This window comes from Ranitomeya imitator, chromosome 4 (genome assembly GCF_032444005.1).
Source record: "Ranitomeya imitator isolate aRanImi1 chromosome 4, aRanImi1.pri, whole genome shotgun sequence".
Taxonomy (NCBI): domain Eukaryota; kingdom Metazoa; phylum Chordata; class Amphibia; order Anura; family Dendrobatidae; genus Ranitomeya; species Ranitomeya imitator.
Genome location: NC_091285.1, coordinates 7,348,033 through 7,368,890, shown reverse-complemented (window position 1 = coordinate 7,368,890; position 20,858 = coordinate 7,348,033). Strand labels below are relative to the sequence as shown.

At 52.1% G+C, this 20,858-nt stretch overlaps 1 protein-coding gene across 1 annotated transcript in view; it reads left to right on the top strand.

Annotated features, from left to right (window-relative positions):
- Positions 1-15,603: 15,603 nt before the first annotated feature.
- The window catches only part of LOC138674967 (protein mono-ADP-ribosyltransferase PARP12-like), a 33,515-nt gene continuing 28,260 nt past the window's right edge, over positions 15,604-20,858 (top strand). Inside the window, exon 1 of the mRNA XM_069762849.1 lies at positions 15,604-16,995. Within this exon, the coding sequence (XP_069618950.1) occupies positions 16,712-16,995 (284 nt within the window). The 5' untranslated portion in view covers positions 15,604-16,711. The remainder of the gene's footprint in view (positions 16,996-20,858) is intronic.

Sequence of the window (20,858 nt, the reverse complement as noted above, 5' to 3'; positions counted from 1 at the left end):
TATGGGGTCCCTGTGACTGGGAATATTATGGGCCCCTGTGGTTGAAGATATTATGGGGTCCCTGTGGTTGGGGATATTATGGGGCCCCCTGTGGTTGGGGATATTATGGGGCCCCTGTGGTTGGGGATATTATGGGTCCCTGTGGTTGGGGATATTATGGGGTCTCTGTGGTTGAGGATATTATGGGGTCCCTGTGGTTGGGGATATTATGGGTCCCTGTGGTTGGGGATATTATGGGGCCCCTGTGGTTGGGGATATTATGGGCCCCTGTGGTTGGGGATATTATGGGCCCCTGTGGTTGGGGATATTATGGGGCCCCTGTGGTTGGAGATATTATGGGCCTCTGTGGTTGGGGATATTATGGGGCCCCAGTGGTTGGGGATATTATGGGGTCCCTGTGGTTGGGGATATTATGGGCCCCTGTGGTTGGGGATATTATGGGGCCCCTGTGGTTGGGGATATTATGGGGGCCCCTGTGGTTGGGGATATTATGGGGCCTCTGTGGTTGGGGATATTATGGGGCCTCTGTGGTTGGGGATATTATGGGGTCCCTGTGGTTGGGGATATTATGGGGTCCCTGTGGTTGGGGATATTATGGGGTCCCTGTGGTTGGGGATATTATGGGGTCCCTGTGGTTGGGGATATTATGGGGTCCCTGTGGTTGGGGATATTATGGGGCCTCTGTGGTTGGGGATATTATGGGGTCCCTGTGGTTGGGGATATTATGGGGTTCCTGTGGTTGGGGATATTATGGGGCCTCTGTGGTTGGGGATATTATGGGGCCTCTGTGGTTGGGGATATTATGGGGTCCCTGTGGTTGGGGATATTATGGGGTCCCTGTGGTTGGGGATATTATGGGGCCTCTGTGGTTGGGGATATTATGGGGCCTCTGTGGTTGGGGATATTATGGGGTCCCTGTGGTTGGGGATATTATGGGGTCACCTGTGGTTGGGGATATTATGAGGCCCCTGTGGTTGGGGATATTATGGGTCCCTGTGGTTGGGGATATTATGGGCCCCTGTGGTTGGGGATATTATGGGGTCCCTGTGGTTGGGGATATTATGGGGCCCCTGTGGTTGGGGATATTATGGGGCCTCTGTGGTTGGGGATATTATGGGGCCCCTGTGGTTGGGATAATATGGGGTCCCAGTGGTTGGGGATATTATGGGCCCCTGTGGTGGGGATATTATGGGCCCCTGTGGTGGGGATATTATGGGCCCCTGTGGTTGGGGATATTATGGGGCCCCTGTGGTTGGGGATATTATGGGGCCCCTGTGGTTGGGGATATTATGGGGCCTCTGTGGTTGGGGATATTATGGGCCCCTGTGGTTGGCGATATTATGGGGCCCCTGTGGTTGGGGATATTATGGGCCCCTGTGGTTGGGGATATTATGGGGCCTCTGTGGTTGGGGATATTATGGGCCCCTGTGGTTGGGGATATTATGGGGCCTCTGTGGTTGGGGATATTATGGGGCCTCTGTGGTTGGGGATATTATGGGCCCCTGTGGTTGGGGATATTATGGGGCCTCTGTGGTTGGGGATATTATGGGGCCTCTGTGGTTGGGGATATTATGGGGCCTCTGTGGTTGGGGATATTATGGGGTCCCTGTGGTTGGGGATATTATGGGGTCCCTGTGGTTGGGGATATTATGGGGTCCCTGTGGTTGGGGATATTATGGGGTCCCTGTGGTTGGGGATATTATGGGGTCCCTGTGGTTGGGGATATTATGGGGCCTCTGTGGTTGGGGATATTATGGGGTCCCTGTGGTTGGGGATATTATGGGGTTCCTGTGGTTGGGGATATTATGGGGTCCCTGTGGTTGGGGATATTATGGGGCCTCTGTGGTTGGGGATATTATGGGGTCCCTGTGGTTGGGGATATTATGGGGTTCCTGTGGTTGGGGATATTATGGGGCCTCTGTGGTTGGGGATATTATGGGTCCCTGTGGTTGGGGATATTATGGGGTCTCTGTGGTTGAGGATATTATGGGGTCCCTGTGGTTGGGGATATTATGGGTCCCTGTGGTTGGGGATATTATGGGGCCCCTGTGGTTGGGGATATTATGGGCCCCTGTGGTTGGGGATATTATGGGCCCCTGTGGTTGGGGATATTATGGGGCCTCTGTGGTTGGGGATATTATGGGGCCCCAGTGGTTGGGGATATTATGGGGTCCCTGTGGTTGGGGATATTATGGGCCCCCTGTGGTTGGGGATATTATGGGGTCCCTGTGGTTGGGGATATTATGGGCCCCTGTGGTTGGGGATATTATGGGGTCCCTGTGGTTGGGGATATTATGGGGCCTCTGTGGTTGGGGATATTATGGGTCCCTGTGGTTTGGGATATTATGGGTCCCTGTGGTTGGGGATATTATGGGGCCCCTGTGGTTGGGGATATTATGGGGGGCCCCTGTGGTTGGGGATATTATGGGGCCTCTGTGGTTGGGGATATTATGGGGCCCCTATGGTTGGGGATATTATGGGGCCCCTGTGGTTGGGGATATTATGGGGCCCCTGTGGTTGGGGATATTATGGGGGCCCTGTGGTTGGGGATATTATGGGGCCCCTGTGGTTGAGGATATTATGGGCCCCCTGTGGTTGGGGATATTATGGGGGGTCCCTGTGGTTGGGGATATTATGGGGTCACCTGTGGTTGGGGATATTATGGGGTCCCTGTGGTTGAGGATATTATGGGCCCCTGAGGTTGGGGATATTATGGGTCCCTGTGACTGGGATATTATGGGCCCCTGTGGTTGGGGATATTATAGGGGTCCTGTGGTTGGGGATATTATGGGGTCCCTGTGGTTGGGGATATTATGGGTCCCTGTGGTTGGGGATATTATGGGGCCCCTGTGGTTGAGGATATTATGGGGCCCCTGTGGTTGGGGATACTATGGGGCCCCTGTGGTTGGGGATATTATAGGGGTCCTGTGGTTGGGGATATTATGGGGTCCCTGTGGTTGGGGATATTATAGGGGTCCTGTGGTTGGGGATATTATAGGGGTCCTGTGATTGGGGATATTATGGGGCCCCTGTGGTTGAGGATATTATAGGGGTCCTGTGGTTGGGGATATTATGGGGTCCCTGTGGTTGGGGATATTATGGGGCCCCTGTGGTTGGGGATATTATAGGGGTCCTGTGGTTGGGGATATTATGGGGTCCCTGTGGTTGGGGATATTATAGGGGTCCTGTGGTTGGGGATATAATGGGGTCCCTGTGGTTGGGGATATTATAGGGGTCCTGTGGTTGGGGATATTATAGGGGTCCTGTGATTGGGGATATTATGGGGCCCCTGTGGTTGAGGATATTATAGGGGTCCTGTGGTTGGGGATATTATGGGGTCCCTGTGGTTGGGGATATTATGGGGCCCCTGTGGTTGGGGATATTATAGGGGTCCTGTGGTTGGGGATATTATGGGGTCCCTGTGGTTGGGGATATTATAGGGGTCCTGTGGTTGGGGATATTATAGGGGTCCTGTGATTGGGGATATTATGGGGCCCCTGTGGTTGGGGATATTATAGGGGTCCTGTGATTGGGGATACTATGGGGCCCCTGTGGTTGGGGATATTATAGGGGTCCTGTGGTTGGGGATATTATGGGGTCCCTGTGGTTGGGGATATTATAGGGGTCCTGTGGTTGGGGATATTATAGGGGTCCTGTGATTGGGGATATTATGGGGCCCCTGTGGTTGAGGATATTATAGGGGTCCTGTGGTTGGGGATATTATGGGGTCCCTGTGGTTGGGGATATTATGGGGCCCCTGTGGTTGGGGATATTATAGGGGTCCTGTGGTTGGGGATATTATGGGGTCCCTGTGGTTGGGGATATTATAGGGGTCCTGTGGTTGGGGATATTATAGGGGTCCTGTGATTGGGGATATTATGGGGCCCCTGTGGTTGGGGATATTATAGGGGTCCTGTGGTTGGGGATATTATGGGGCCCCTGTGGTTGGGGATATTATGGGGCCTCTGTGGTTGGGGATATTATGGGCCCCTGTGGTTGGGGATATTATGGGGCCCCTGTGGTTGGGGATATTATGGGGCCCCTGTGGTTGGGGATATTATGGGGCCCCTGTGGTTGGGGATATTATGGGCCCCTGTAGTTGGGGATATTATGGGGTCCCTGTGGTTGGGGATATTATGGGGCCCCTGTGGTTGGGGATATTATGGGGGGTCCCTGGGGTTGGGGATATTATGGGGCCCCTGTGGTTGAGGATATTATGGGGCCCCTGTGGTTGGGGATATTATGGGGCCCCTGTGGTTGGGGATATTATGGGGCCCCTGTGGTTGGGGATATTATGGGGCCCCTGTGGTTGAGGATATTATGGGGCTCCTGTGGTTGGGGATATTATGGGCCCCTGTGGTTGGGGATATTATGGGGTCCCTGTGGTTGGGGATATTATGGGGCCCCTGTGGTTGGGGATATTATGGGGCCTCTGTGGTTGGGGATATTATGGGGCCCCTGTGGTTGGGATAATATGGGGTCCCAGTGGTTGGGGATATTATGGGCCCCTGTGGTGGGGATATTATGGGCCCCTGTGGTGGGGATATTATGGGCCCCTGTGGTTGGGGATATTATGGGGCCCCTGTGGTTGGGGATATTATGGGGCCCCTGTGGTTGGGGATATTATGGGGCCTCTGTGGTTGGGGATATTATGGGGCCCCTGTGGTTGGGGATATTATGGGCCCCTGTGGTTGGGGATATTATGGGGCCTCTGTGGTTGGGGATATTATGGGCCCCTCTGTGGTTGGGGATATTATGGGGCCCCTCTGTGGTTGGGGATATTATGGGGCCCCTGTGGTTGGGGATATTATGGGGCCCCTGTGGTTGGGGATATTATGGGGCCTCTGTGGTTGGGGATATTATGGGGCCCCTGTGGTTGGGGATATTATGGGGGGTCCCTGAGGTTGGGGATATTATGGGGCCCCTGTGGTTGGGGATATTATGGGGCCCCTGTGGTTGGGGATATTATGGGGGGTCCCTGTGGTTGGGGATATTATGGGGCCCTGTGGTTGGGGATATTATGGGGCCCCTGTGGTTGGGGATATTATGGGCCCCTGTGGTTGGGGATATTATGGGGCCTCTGTGGTTGGGGATATTATGGGGTCCCTGTGACTGGGAATATTATGGGCCCCTGTGGTTGAGGATATTATGGGGTCCCTGTGGTTGGGGATATTATGGGCCCCTGTGGTTGAGGATATTATGGGGTCCCTGTGGTTGGGGATATTATGGGGTCTCTGTGGTTGAGGATATTATGGGGTCCCTGTGGTTGGGGATATTATGGGTCCCTGTGGTTGGGGATATTATGGGGCCCCTGTGGTTGGGGATATTATGGGCCCCTGTGGTTGGGGATATTATGGGCCCCTGTGGTTGGGGATATTATGGGCCCCTGTGGTTGGGGATATTATGGGGCCCCTGTGGTTGGGGATATTATGGGCCCCTGTGGTTGGGGATATGATGGGGCCCCTGTGGTTGGGGATATTATGGGGTCCCTGTGGTTGGGGATATTATGGGCCCCTGTGGTTGGGGATATTATGGGGCCCCTGTGGTTGGGGATATTATGGGGGCCCCTGTGGTTGGGGATATTATGGGGCCTCTGTGGTTGGGGATATTATGGGGACCCTGTGGTTGGGGATATTATGGGCCCCTGTGGTTGGGGATATTATGGGGCCTCTGTGGTTGGGGATATTATGGGGTCTCTGTGGTTGGGGATATTATGGGGCCTCTGTGGTTGGGGATATTATGGGGTCCCTGTGGTTGGGGATATTATGGGGTCCCTGTGGTTGGGGATATTATGGGGTCCCTGTGGTTGGGGATATTATGGGTCCCTGTGGTTGGGGATATTATGGGGCCTCTGTGGTTGGGGATATTATGGGGTCCCTGTGGTTGGGGATATTATGGGCCCCTGTGGTTGGGGATATTATGGGGTCCCTGTGGTTGGGGATATTATGGGGTCCCTGTGGTTGGGGATATTATGGGGTCCCTGTGGTTGGGGATATTATGGGCCCCTGTGGTTGGGGATATTATGGGCCCCTGTGGTTGGGGATATTATGGGGTCCCTGTGGTTGGGGATATTATGGGGTCCCTGTGGTTGGGGATATTATGGGGCCTCTGTGGTTGGGGATATTATGGGTCCCTGTGGTTGGGGATATTATGGGCCCCTGTGGTTGGGGATATTATGGGGTCCCTGTGGTTGGGGATATTATGGGGTCCCTGTGGTTGGGGATATTATGGGGTCCCTGTGGTTGGGGATATTATGGGCCCCTGTGGTTGGGGATATTATGGGCCCCTGTGGTTGGGGATATTATGGGGCCCCTGTGGTTGGGGATATTATGGGTCCCTGTGGTTGGGGATATTATGGGGCCTCTGTGGTTGGGGATATTATGGGTCCCTGTGGTTGGGGATATTATGGGTCCCTGTGGTTGGGGATATTATGGGGCCTCTGTGGTTGGGGATATTATGGGGCCCCTGTGGTTGGGGATATTATGGGGGGTCCCTGTGGTTGGGGATATTATAGGGGTCCTGTGGTTGGGGATATTATAGGGGTCCTGTGATTGGGGATATTATGGGGCCCCTGTGGTTGAGGATATTATAGGGGTCCTGTGATTGGGGATATTATGGGCCCTGTGGTTGGGGATATTATGGGGGGTCCCTGTGGTTGGGGATATTATGGGGCCCCTGTGGTTGGGGATATTATAGGGGTCCTGTGATTGGGGATATTATGGGGCCCCTGTGGTTGAGGATATTATAGGGCTTCTGTGGTTGGGGATATTATGGGGCCCCTGTGGTTGAGGATATTATAGGGGTCCTGTGGTTGGGGATATTATGGGGTCCCTGTGGTTGGGGATATTATGGGGCCCCTGTGGTTGGGGATATTATAGGGGTCCTGTGGTTGGGGATATTATGGGGTCCCTGTGGTTGGGGATATTATAGGGGTCCTGTGGTTGGGGATATTATAGGGGTCCTGTGATTGGGGATATTATGGGGCCCCTGTGGTTGAGGATATTATAGGGGTCCTGTGGTTGGGGATATTATGGGGTCCCTGTGACTGGGATATTATGGGCCCCTGTGGTTGGGGATATTATAGGGGTCCTGTGGTTGGGGATATTATGGGGTCCCTGTGGTTGGGGATATTATAGGGGTCCTGTGGTTGGGGATATTATGGGGTCCCTGTGGTTGAGGATATTATGGGGCTCCTGTGGTTGGGGATATTATGGGCCCCTGTGGTTGGGGATATTATAGGGGTCCTGTGGTTGGGGATATTATGGGGTCCCTGTGGTTGGGGATATTATAGGGGTCCTGTGGTTGGGGATATTATAGGGGTCCTGTGATTGGGGATATTATGGGGCCCCTGTGGTTGGGGATATTATGGGGCCCCTGTGGTTGGGGATATTATAGGGGTCCTGTGGTTGAGGATATTATGGGCTCCCCTTTGGTTGGGGATATTATGGGGCTCCTGTGGTTGGGGATATTATGGGGCCCCTGTGGTTGGGGATATTATGGGCCCCTGTGGTTGGGGATATTATGGGTCCCTGTGGTTGGGGATATTATGGGGCTCCTGTGATTGGGGATATTATGGGCCCTGTGGTTGGGGATATTATGGGGGGTCCCTGTGGTTGGGGATATTATAGGGGCCCTGTGGTTGGGGATATTATGGGGTCCCTGTGATTGGGGATATTATGGGCCCTGTGGTTGGGGATATTATGGGGCCCCTGTGGTTGTGGATATTATGGGTCCCTGTGGTTGGGGATATTATGGGGCCCCTGTGATTGGGGATATTATGTGGGGTCCCTGTGGTTGGGGATATTATAGGGGTCCTGTGGTTGGGGATATTATGGGTCCCTCTGTGGTTGGGGATATTATGGGGCCCCTCTGTGGTTGGGGATATTATAGGGCCCCTGTGATTGGGGATATTATGGGTCCCTGTGGTTGGGGATATTATGGGGCCCCTGTGGTTGTGGATATTATGGGTCCCTGTGGTTGGGGATATTATGGGGCCCCTGTGATTGGGGATATTATGGGGCCCCTGTGGTTGGGGATATTATGGGGGGTCCCTGTGGTTGGGGATATTATAGGGGTCCTGTGGTTGGGGATATTATGGGTCCCTGTGGTTGGGGATATTATGGGGCCCCTGTGGTTGGGGATATTATGGGGCTTCTGTGATTGGGGATATTATGGGGCCCCTGTGGTTGGGGATATTATGGGGCTTCTGTGATTGGGGATATTATGGGGCCCCTGTGGTTGGGGATATTATGGGGTCCCTGTGGTTGGGGATATTATGGGGTCCCTGTGGTTGGGGATATTATGGGGTCCCTGTGGTTGGGGATATTATGGGCCCCTGTGGTTGGGGATATTATGGGCCCCTGTGGTTGGGGATATTATGGGGTCCCTGTGGTTGGGGATATTATGGGGTCCCTGTGGTTGGGGATATTATGGGGCCTCTGTGGTTGGGGATATTATGGGTCCCTGTGGTTGGGGATATTATGGGCCCCTGTGGTTGGGGATATTATGGGGTCCCTGTGGTTGGGGATATTATGGGGTCCCTGTGGTTGGGGATATTATGGGGTCCCTGTGGTTGGGGATATTATGGGCCCCTGTGGTTGGGGATATTATGGGCCCCTGTGGTTGGGGATATTATGGGGCCCCTGTGGTTGGGGATATTATGGGTCCCTGTGGTTGGGGATATTATGGGGCCTCTGTGGTTGGGGATATTATGGGTCCCTGTGGTTGGGGATATTATGGGTCCCTGTGGTTGGGGATATTATGGGGCCTCTGTGGTTGGGGATATTATGGGGCCCCTGTGGTTGGGGATATTATGGGGGGTCCCTGTGGTTGGGGATATTATGGGGTCCCTGTGGTTGGGGATATTATAGGGGTCCTGTGGTTGGGGATATTATAGGGGTCCTGTGATTGGGGATATTATGGGGCCCCTGTGGTTGAGGATATTATAGGGGTCCTGTGATTGGGGATATTATGGGCCCTGTGGTTGGGGATATTATGGGGGGTCCCTGTGGTTGGGGATATTATGGGGCCCCTGTGGTTGGGGATATTATAGGGGTCCTGTGATTGGGGATATTATGGGGCCCCTGTGGTTGAGGATATTATAGGGGTCCTGTGGTTGGGGATATTATGGGGTCCCTGTGGTTGGGGATATTATAGGGGTCCTGTGGTTGGGGATATTATAGGGGTCCTGTGATTGGGGATATTATGGGGCCCCTGTGGTTGAGGATATTATAGGGCTTCTGTGGTTGGGGATATTATGGGGCCCCTGTGGTTGAGGATATTATAGGGGTCCTGTGGTTGGGGATATTATGGGGTCCCTGTGGTTGGGGATATTATGGGGCCCCTGTGGTTGGGGATATTATAGGGGTCCTGTGGTTGGGGATATTATGGGGTCCCTGTGGTTGGGGATATTATAGGGGTCCTGTGGTTGGGGATATTATAGGGGTCCTGTGATTGGGGATATTATGGGGCCCCTGTGGTTGAGGATATTATAGGGGTCCTGTGGTTGGGGATATTATGGGGTCCCTGTGACTGGGATATTATGGGCCCCTGTGGTTGGGGATATTATAGGGGTCCTGTGGTTGGGGATATTATGGGGTCCCTGTGGTTGGGGATATTATAGGGGTCCTGTGGTTGGGGATATTATGGGGTCCCTGTGGTTGAGGATATTATGGGGCTCCTGTGGTTGGGGATATTATGGGCCCCTGTGGTTGGGGATATTATAGGGGTCCTGTGGTTGGGGATATTATGGGGTCCCTGTGGTTGGGGATATTATAGGGGTCCTGTGGTTGGGGATATTATAGGGGTCCTGTGATTGGGGATATTATGGGGCCCCTGTGGTTGGGGATATTATGGGGCCCCTGTGGTTGGGGATATTATAGGGGTCCTGTGGTTGAGGATATTATGGGCTCCCCTTTGGTTGGGGATATTATGGGGCTCCTGTGGTTGGGGATATTATGGGGCCCCTGTGGTTGGGGATATTATGGGCCCCTGTGGTTGGGGATATTATGGGTCCCTGTGGTTGGGGATATTATGGGGCTCCTGTGATTGGGGATATTATGGGCCCTGTGGTTGGGGATATTATGGGGGGTCCCTGTGGTTGGGGATATTATAGGGGTCCTGTGGTTGGGGATATTATGGGTCCCTGTGGTTGGGGATATTATGGGGTCCCTGTGATTGGGGATATTATGGGCCCTGTGGTTGGGGATATTATGGGGCCCCTGTGGTTGTGGATATTATGGGTCCCTGTGGTTGGGGATATTATGGGGCCCCTGTGATTGGGGATATTATGTGGGGTCCCTGTGGTTGGGGATATTATAGGGGTCCTGTGGTTGGGGATATTATGGGTCCCTCTGTGGTTGGGGATATTATGGGGCCCCTCTGTGGTTGGGGATATTATAGGGCCCCTGTGATTGGGGATATTATGGGTCCCTGTGGTTGGGGATATTATGGGGCCCCTGTGGTTGTGGATATTATGGGTCCCTGTGGTTGGGGATATTATGGGGCCCCTGTGATTGGGGATATTATGGGGCCCCTGTGGTTGGGGATATTATGGGGGGTCCCTGTGGTTGGGGATATTATAGGGGTCCTGTGGTTGGGGATATTATGGGTCCCTGTGGTTGGGGATATTATGGGGCCCCTGTGGTTGGGGATATTATGGGGCTTCTGTGATTGGGGATATTATGGGGCCCCTGTGGTTGGGGATATTATGGGGCTTCTGTGATTGGGGATATTATGGGGCCCCTGTGGTTGGGGATATTATGGGGGCCCTGTGATTGGGGATATTATGGGGGTCCCTGTGGTTGGGGATATTATGGGGCTTCTGTGATTGGGGATATTATGGGGGGTCCCTGTGGTTGGGGATATTATGGGGGCCCCTGTGGTTGGGGATATTATGGGGTCCCTGTGGTTGGGGATATTATAGGGGTCCTGTGGTTGGGGATATTATAGGGGTCCTGTGATTGGGGATATTATGGGGCCCCTGTGGTTGAGGATATTATAGGGGTCCTGTGGTTGGGGATATTATGGGGTCCCTGTGACTGGGATATTATGGGCCCCTGTGGTTGGGGATATTATAGGGGTCCTGTGGTTGGGGATATTATGGGATCCCTGTGGTTGGGGATATTATAGGGGTCCTGTGGTTGGGGATATTATGGGGTCCCTGTGGTTGAGGATATTATGGGGCTCCTGTGGTTGGGGATATTATGGGCCCCTGTGGTTGGGGATATTATAGGGGTCCTGTGGTTGGGGATATTATGGGGTCCCTGTGGTTGGGGATATTATAGGGGTCCTGTGGTTGGGGATATTATAGGGGTCCTGTGATTGGGGATATTATGGGGCCCCTGTGGTTGGGGATATTATGGGGCCCCTGTGGTTGAGGATATTATAGGGGTCCTGTGATTGGGGATATTATGGGCCCTGTGGTTGGGGATATTATGGGGGGTCCCTGTGGTTGGGGATATTATAGGGGTCCTGTGGTTGGGGATATTATGGGTCCCTGTGGTTGGGGATATTATGGGGCCCCTGTGATTGGGGATATTATGGGCCCTGTGGTTGGGGATATTATGGGGCCCCTGTGATTGGGGATATTATGGGGGGTCCCTGTGGTTGGGGATATTATAGGGGTCCTGTTGTTGGGGTTATTATGGGTCCCTGTGGTTGGGGATATTATGGGGCCCCTGTGATTGGGGATATTATGGGTCCCTGTGGTTGGGGATATTATGGGGCCCCTGTGATTGGGGATATTATGGGGCCCCTCTGTGGTTGGGGATATTATGGGGGGTCCCTGTGGTTGGGGATATTATAGGGGTCCTGTGGTTGGGGATATTATGGGTCCCTGTGGTTGGGGATATTATGGGGCCCCTGTGGTTGGGGATATTATGGGCCCCTGTGGTTGGGGATATTATGGGGCCCCCTGTGGTTGGGGATATTATGGGGGCCCCTGTGGTTGGGGATATTATGGGGGTCCCTGTGATTGGGGATATTATGGGGCCCTGTGGTTGGGGATATTATGGGGGTCCCTGTGATTGGGGATATTATGGGGTCCCTGTGGTTGGGGATATTATGGGGCCCCTGTGGTTGGGGATATTATGGGGCCCCCTGTGGTTGGGGATATTATGGGGGTCCCTGTGGTTGGGGATATTATGGGGCCCCTGTGGTTGGGGATATTATGGGGTCCCTGTGGTTGGGGATATTATGGGGCTTCTGTGGTTGGGGATATTATGGGCCCCTGTGGTTGGGGATATTATGGGGCCCCCTGTGGTTGGGGATATTATGGGGCCCCTGTGATTGGGGATATTATGGGGCCCCTCTGTGGTTGGGGATATTATGGGGGGTCCCTGTGGTTGGGGATATTATAGGGGTCCTGTGGTTGGGGATATTATGGGTCCCTGTGGTTGGGGATATTATGGGGCCCCTGTGGTTGGGGATATTATGGGGCTTCTGTGATTGGGGATATTATGGGGCCCCTGTGGTTGGGGATATTATGGGGCTTCTGTGATTGGGGATATTATGGGGCCCCTGTGGTTGGGGATATTATGGGGGCCCTGTGATTGGGGATATTATGGGGGTCCCTGTGGTTGGGGATATTATGGGGCTTCTGTGATTGGGGATATTATGGGGGGTCCCTGTGGTTGGGGATATTATGGGGGCCCCTGTGGTTGGGGATATTATGGGGTCCCTGTGGTTGGGGATATTATAGGGGTCCTGTGGTTGGGGATATTATAGGGGTCCTGTGATTGGGGATATTATGGGGCCCCTGTGGTTGAGGATATTATAGGGGTCCTGTGGTTGGGGATATTATGGGGTCCCTGTGACTGGGATATTATGGGCCCCTGTGGTTGGGGATATTATAGGGGTCCTGTGGTTGGGGATATTATGGGATCCCTGTGGTTGGGGATATTATAGGGGTCCTGTGGTTGGGGATATTATGGGATCCCTGTGGTTGAGGATATTATGGGGCTCCTGTGGTTGGGGATATTATGGGCCCCTGTGGTTGGGGATATTATAGGGGTCCTGTGGTTGGGGATATTATGGGGTCCCTGTGGTTGGGGATATTATAGGGGTCCTGTGGTTGGGGATATTATAGGGGTCCTGTGATTGGGGATATTATGGGGCCCCTGTGGTTGGGGATATTATGGGGCCCCTGTGGTTGAGGATATTATAGGGGTCCTGTGATTGGGGATATTATGGGCCCTGTGGTTGGGGATATTATGGGGGGTCCCTGTGGTTGGGGATATTATAGGGGTCCTGTGGTTGGGGATATTATGGGTCCCTGTTGTTGGGGATATTATGGGGCCCCTGTGATTGGGGATATTATGGGCCCTGTGGTTGGGGATATTATGGGGTCCCTGTGGTTGGGGATATTATGGGGCCCCTGTGGTTGTGGATATTATGGGTCCCTGTGGTTGGGGATATTATGGGGCCCCTGTGATTGGGGATATTATGGGGGGTCCCTGTGGTTGGGGATATTATAGGGGTCCTGTGGTTGGGGTTATTATGGGTCCCTGTGGTTGGGGATATTATGGGGCCCCTGTGATTGGGGATATTATGGGTCCCTGTGGTTGGGGATATTATGGGGCCCCTGTGGTTGTGGATATTATGGGTCCCTGTGGTTGGGGATATTATGGGGCCCCTGTGATTGGGGATATTATGGGGCCCCTCTGTGGTTGGGGATATTATGGGGGGTCCCTGTGGTTGGGGATATTATAGGGGTCCTGTGGTTGGGGATATTATGGGTCCCTGTGGTTGGGGATATTATGGGGCCCCTGTGGTTGGGGATATTATGGGCCCCTGTGGTTGGGGATATTATGGGGCCCCCTGTGGTTGGGGATATTATGGGGGCCCCTGTGGTTGGGGATATTATGGGGGTCCCTGTGATTGGGGATATTATGGGGCCCTGTGGTTGGGGATATTATGGGGGTCCCTGTGATTGGGGATATTATGGGGTCCCTGTGGTTGGGGATATTATGGGGCCCCTGTGGTTGGGGATATTATGGGGCCCCCTGTGGTTGGGGATATTATGGGGGTCCCTGTGGTTGGGGATATTATGGGGCCCCTGTGGTTGGGGATATTATGGGGTCCCTGTGGTTGGGGATATTATGGGGCTTCTGTGGTTGGGGATATTATGGGGTCCCTGTGGTTGGGAATATTATGGGGCTCCTGTGGTTGGGGATATTATGGGCCCCTGTGGTTGGGGATATTATGGGGCCCCCTGTGGTTGGGGATATTATGGGGCCCCTGTGGTTGGGGATATTATGGGGCCCCCTGTGGTTGGGGATATTATGGGGCCCCCTGTGGTTGGGGATATTATGGGGGCCCCTGTGGTTGGGGATATTATGGGGGTCCCTGTGGTTGGGGATATTATGGGGCCCCCTGTGGTTGGGGATATTATGGGGGGTCCCTGTGGTTGGGGATATTATGGGGGTCCCTGTGGTTGGGGATATTATGGGGGGCCCCTGTGGTTGGGGATATTATGGGGTCCCTGTGGTTGGGGATATTATGGGGGGTCCCTGTGGTTGGGGATATTATGGGGCCCTGTGGTTGGGGATATTATGGGGGTCCCTGTGGTTGGGGATATTATGGGGTCCCTGTGGTTGGGGATATTATGGGGGGTCCCTGTGGTTGGGGATATTATGGGGCCCCCTGTGGTTGGGGATATTATGGGGGTCCCTGTGGTTGGGGATATTATGGGGTCCCTGTGGTTGGGGATATTATGGGGGGTCCCTGTGGTTGGGGATATTATGGGGCCCCCTGTGGTTGGGGATATTATGGGGCCCCCTGTGGTTGGGGATATTATGGGGCCCCCTGTGGTTGGGGATATTATGGGCCCCTGTGGTTGGGGATATTATGGGCCCCTGTGGTTGGGGATATTATGGGGGGCCCTGTGGTTGGGGATATTATGGGGGTCCCTGTGGTTGGGGATATTATGGGCCCCCTGTGGTTGGGGATATTATGGGGTCCCTGTGGTTGGGGATATTATGGGGGTCCCTGTGGTTGGGGATATTATGGGGGTCCCTGTGGTTGGGGATATTATGGGTCCCTGTGATTGGGGATATTATGAGGCCCCTGTGGTTGGGGATATTATGGGGGCCCCTGTGGTTGGGGATATTATGGGGCCCCCTGTGGTTGGGGATATTATGGGGCCCCCTGTGGTTGGGGATATTATGGGGCCCCCTGTGGTTGGGGATATTATGGGCCCCCTGTGGTTGGGGATATTATGGGGGTCCCTGTGGTTGGGGATATTATGGGGGTCCCTGTGGTTGGGGATATTATGGGGCCCCTGTGGTTGGGGATATTATGGGTCCCTGTGATTGGGGATATTATGAGGCCCCTGTGGTTGGGGATATTATGGGGGCCCCTGTGGTTGGGGATATTATGGGGCCCCCTGTGGTTGGGGATATTATGGGGCCCCCTGTGGTTGGGGATATTATGGGGCCCCCTGTGGTTGGGGATATTATGGGGGCCCTGTGGTTGGGGATATTATGGGGCCCCTGTGACTGGGAATCAGCACCGTCAGCTCCAGTACACATCACAAGCGGTTTCCTGCGCACATGACCTGTAGTCGGGGCCGCGCCTGTCACTAACGCATGCGCAGAGGAGGCCGGCTGGGGCCGTGCGGGATTTCCGGAAGTTTCGGTTTCGTTTCTCCAGATTTCTCCGTCCTCGGATACCGGAGGGAGCGGCTCCGGGGCCACAGACTCCGGGGGCCACAGCAGGAGCCGCTGCATCTGCCGATCGCGCTTATATCGCAGCCTCAGGCCAGGGAGGGTTTCTCGGGGCTCGGATTGGTGATTGCACGGTCCGGAGTGCCGGATTACTGGTGTGAGGGACCGGACTGGGTGTTTTAGGGTGGGGGGTGAGTTTTAGCCATTGGGGTCTCAGGATCAGGGTTTTTAGATTTTGGGGTGAATTTTAGCCTCAGGACGATTTAGGGTCCCGGTGTCAGATGTAGAGTCGGGTGTGGAGATCGGGGGTCTTACCGGGGGCTGATATTACAGGTGAGGGGCCACAGTCCTCTCAGGGGCCCATGTATTAGAGTTCAGGGGTCTTATAGTACAGATTGCTGGTCTCTGGTCCCATCGGGGCCTTATAGTGCAGGTCTGCGGTACCAGAGTGCTATCGGGGGGCTGCATAGTACAAGTTGGGGGGCCGCGGTAAGAGTCCTGTTAGGGGGCTGCATAGTACAGGTCGGGGGTCCGCGGTACCAGAGTCCTGTCGGGGGGCTGCGGTAAGAGTCCTGTCAGGGGGCTGCATAGTACAGGTCGGGGGTCCGCGGTACCAGAGTCCTGTCGGGGGGCTGCATAGTACAAGTTGGCGGTCCGTGGTACCAGAGTCCTATTGGGGGGCTGCATAGTACAGGTCTGGGGTCTGCGGTACTAGAGTCCTATCGGGGGGCTGCATAGTACAAGTTGGGGGTTCGTGGTACTAGAGTCCTATTGGTGGGCTGCATAGTACAGGTCGGGGTCTGCGGTACTAGAGTTCTATAGGGGGGCTGCATAGTACAAGTTGGGGGTCCGCTGTACTAGAGTCCTATCGGGGGCTGCATAGTACAGGTCGGGGGTCCTATCGAGGCTGTTCAGTACAGGTTAGGGGTCTGCAGTGCCAGTGTTTTTATCAGGGGCCACACATTGCAGGTCAGGGGTCCCCATAGTACAGGTTGGGGGCAGACAGTCGGAGGAGGGGTGCCCTGGTAAGCTTGCAGGACCCCACCATGGCAGACCCGCTCTCCCTGAAGCTGTGCCAGGCATTGTGCTCCAGCGGGGGCAGTATGGAGCTCGGCCTCTTGGGCCGGACCCTCAGGTTGGGCCCCGAGCAGATGGCGCGGCTCCTGGAGGTGGAGGAGGGGCGGAGTCTGGTGATCCAGAGCCGGGACGGAGGGCGGGTGGCGGTGTACAGCAGCTCCCTGAGACTCTGCGCCAGCCGCAACCAGGAATGTCCCGGGAACTGCGGCCATCTCCACATCTGCCGCTTCTTCATCTTAGGCGGCTGCAGCAGGTGAGAGGTGTCCGATAATCCGGAGCATCTGCTAATCCGGCGGCGTCAGCACTAGGGTTGAGCGAAACGGGTCGAACATTTTCAAAAGTCGCCGACTTTTGGCTAAGTCGGGGTTTCATGAAACCCGATCCGACCCCTGTGCGGGGTCGGCCATGCGGTACGCGACTTTCGCGCCAAAGTCGCGTTTCAATGACGCGAAAAGCGCCATTTCTCAGCCAATGAAGGTAAACGCAGAGTGTGGGCAGCGTGATGACATAGGTCCTGGTCCCCACCATCTTAGAGAAGGGCATTGCAGTGATTGGCTTGCTGTCTGCGACGTCACAGGGGCTATAAAGAGGCGTTCCCGCCGACCGCCATCTTACTGCTGCTGATCTGAGCTTAGGGAGAGGTTGCTGCCGCTTTGTCAGAAGCAGGGATAGCGTTAGGCAGGGTCCATTAACCACAAAACCGCTTGTGCTGCAGCGATTTGCACTGTCCAACACCACCCTCGGTGTGCAGGGACAGTGGAAGTTACATTTTTTTTTTTTTCCCCTCAGCGCTGTAGCTCATTGGGCTGCCCTAGAAGGCTCCCTGATAGCTGCATTGCTGTGTGTACGCCGCTGTGCAAACCAACTGCTTTTTTCAAAGCACAAATCCTCTTGTTCCTTCCTTTCTGCACAGCTATCTTTTTTGTTTGTCCACACTTTTTATTTCATTTGTGCATCAGTCCACTCCTTATTGCTGCCTGCCATACCTGGCTGAGATTACTGCAGGCAGGGAGATAGTAGCTGCCTGCCATACCTGGCTGAGATTACTGCAGGCAGGGAGATAGTAATTGTAGGACATTCCCTGTTTTTTTTTTTTTTTTTTTTTTTGGTGGGAGATTAAGATTGGCAATTTGGCATTTCTGCTAGAGTGCCATCCCTGTGTGTGCCATCTCTCTCACATAGTGGGCCATAGAAAGCCTTTTCATTTTTCTGTATTTTTTTTTGTGGGGTGTATAAATTCTCCCTGATAAAAATACAGTGGGAGATTAATATTGGCCTTTGGGCTTGTGTGCCAGTCCTGAGTGTGCCATCTCTCTCACAAATAGTGGGCCATAGAAAGCCTATTTATTTTTTTTTTTGGTTTTATAAATTCTCCCTGAAAAAAAGGGAGATTAATATTGGCCTCTGGGCTTGTGTGCCAGTCCTGAGCGTGCCATCTGTGCCAGCCCTGAGCGTGCCATCTCTCTCACAAATAGTGGGCCATAGAAAGCCTATTTAATTTTTTTTTTTGTTTTATAAATTTTCCCTGAAAAAAGGGAGATTAATATTGGCCTCTGGGCTTGTGTGCCAGTTGTGAGCGTGCCATCTGTGCCAGTCCTGAGCGTGCCATCTCTCTCACAAATAGTGGGCCATAGAAAGCCTATTTAAATATTTTTTTGGTTTTATAAATTCTCCCAGAAAAAAAGGGAGATTAATATTGGCCTCTGGGCTTGTGTGCCAGTCCTGAGCGTGCCATCTGTGCCAGCCAGCCCTGAGCGTGCCATCTCTCTCACAAATAGTGGGCCATAGAAAGCCTATTTAATTTTTTTTTTTGTTTTATCAATTTTCCCTGAAAAAAGGGAGATTAATATTGGCCTCTGGGCTTGTGTGCCAGTTGTGAGCGTGCCATCTGTGCCAGTCCTGAGCGTGCCATCTCTCTCACAAATAGTGGGCCATAGAAAGCCTATTTAAATATTTTTTTGGTTTTATAAATTCTCCCAGAAAAAAAGGGAGATTAATATTGGCCTCTGGGCTTGTGTGCCAGTCCTGAGCGTGCCATCTGTGCCAGCCAGCCCTGAGCGTGCCATCTCTCTCACAAATAGTGGGCCATAGAAAGCCTATTTAATTTTTTTTTTTGTTTTATCAATTTTCCCTGAAAAAAGGGAGATTAATATTGGCCTCTGGGCTTGTGTGCCAGTTGTGAGCGTGCCATCTGTGCCAGTCCTGAGCGTGCCATCTCTCTCACAAATAGTGGGCCATAGAAAGCCTATTTAAATATTTTTTTGGTTTTATAAATTCTCCCAGAAAAAAAGGGAGATTAATATTGGCCTCTGGGCTTCTGTGCCAGTCCTGAGCGTGCCATCTGTGCCAGTCCTGAGCGTCCCATCTCTCTCACAAATAGTGGGCCATAGAAAGCCTATTTTATTTTTTTTTTGGGTTTTAGAAATTCTCCCTGAAAAAAGGGAGATTAATATTGGCCTCTGGGCTTGTGTGCCAGTTGTGAGCGTGCCATCTGTGCCAGTCCTGAGCGTGCCATCTCTCTCACAAATAGTGGGCCATAGAAAGCCTATTTAAATATTTTTTTGGTTTTATAAATTCTCCCAGAAAAAAAGGGAGATTAATATTGGCCTCTGGGCTTCTGTGCCAGTCCTGAGCGTGCCATCTGTGCCAGTCCTGAGCGTCCCATCTCTCTCACAAATAGTGGGCCATAGAAAGCCTATTTTATTTTTTTTTTGGGTTTCAGAAATTCTCCCTGGAAAAAAAAAGGGAGATTAATATTGCCCTTTGGGCTTGTGTGCCAGTACTAAGCGTTCCATCTCTCTCTCTCTCTCAGTCAGTGGGCCATAGAACGCATATTTTTGGTTTTATTTGTTTTCTAAATTCTCCCTGAAAAAATCATTTTATTTTATTTGGTTTCTAAATTCTTCCTGATAAAATCATATTTTTTTTATTATTTTTATTTCTAAAGTCTCCCTGAAAAAAAAAAAAAAAAAACAACCAAAAAAACAGTGGGAGATTAATATTGGCCTTTCTGCTTGTGTGCCAGTCTTGACTCCTGGGTGTGCCATCTCTCTCTCTCTCTCTCTCTCTCTCTCTCTCTCTCTCCAATTGTGGTCCATAGAAAGCCTATATTTTTTTTCCTTGATTTGGGTTCTAAAATCTACCAGAGAAAATAACTACATCAATCATTGGTAGAAAAATATTGGCCTCTGGGTTTGTGTGCCACTCCTGACTCCTGTGTGCGTCATCTCTCAGTCAGTGGGCCATAGAACGCCTATTTTTGGTTTTATTTGTTTTCTAAATTCTCCCTGAAAAAATCATTTTATTTTATTTGGTTTCTAAATTCTTCCTGATAAAATCATATTTTTTTTATTATTTTTTTTTCTAAAGTCTCCCTGAAAAAAAAAAAAAAAAACAGTGGGAGATTAATATTGGCCTTTCTGCTTGTGTGCCAGTCTTGACTCCTGGGTGCGTCATCTCTCAGTCAGTGGGCCATAGAACGCCTATTTTTGGTTTTATTTGTTTTATAAATTCTCCCTGAAAAAATCATTTTATTTTATTTGGTTTCTAAATTCTTCCTGATAAAATCATATTTTTTTTATTATTTTTTTTTCTAAAGTCTCCCTGAAAAAAAAAAAAAAAAAACAACCAAAAAAAACAGTGGGAGATTAATATTGGCCTTTCTGCTTGTGTGCCAGTCTTGACTCCTGGGTGCGTCATCTCTCAGTCAGTGGGCCATAGAACGCCTATTTTTGGTTTTATTTGTTTTATAAATTCTCCCTGAAAAAATCATTTTATTTTATTTGGTTTCTAAATTCTTCCTGATAAAATCATATTTTTTTTATTATTTTTTTTTCTAAAGTCTCCCTGAAAAAAAAAAAAAAAAAAACAACCAAAAAAAACAGTGGGAGATTAATATTGGCCTTTCTGCTTGTGTGCCAGTCTTGACTCCTGGGTGTGCCATCTCTCTCTCTCTCTCTCTCTCTCTCTCTCCAATTGTGGTCCATAGAAAGCCTATATTTTTTTTCCTTGATTTGGGTTCTAAAATCTACCAGAGAAAATAACTACATCAATCATTGGTAGAAAAATATTGGCCTCTGGGTTTGTGTGCCACTCCTGACTCCTGTGTGCGTCATC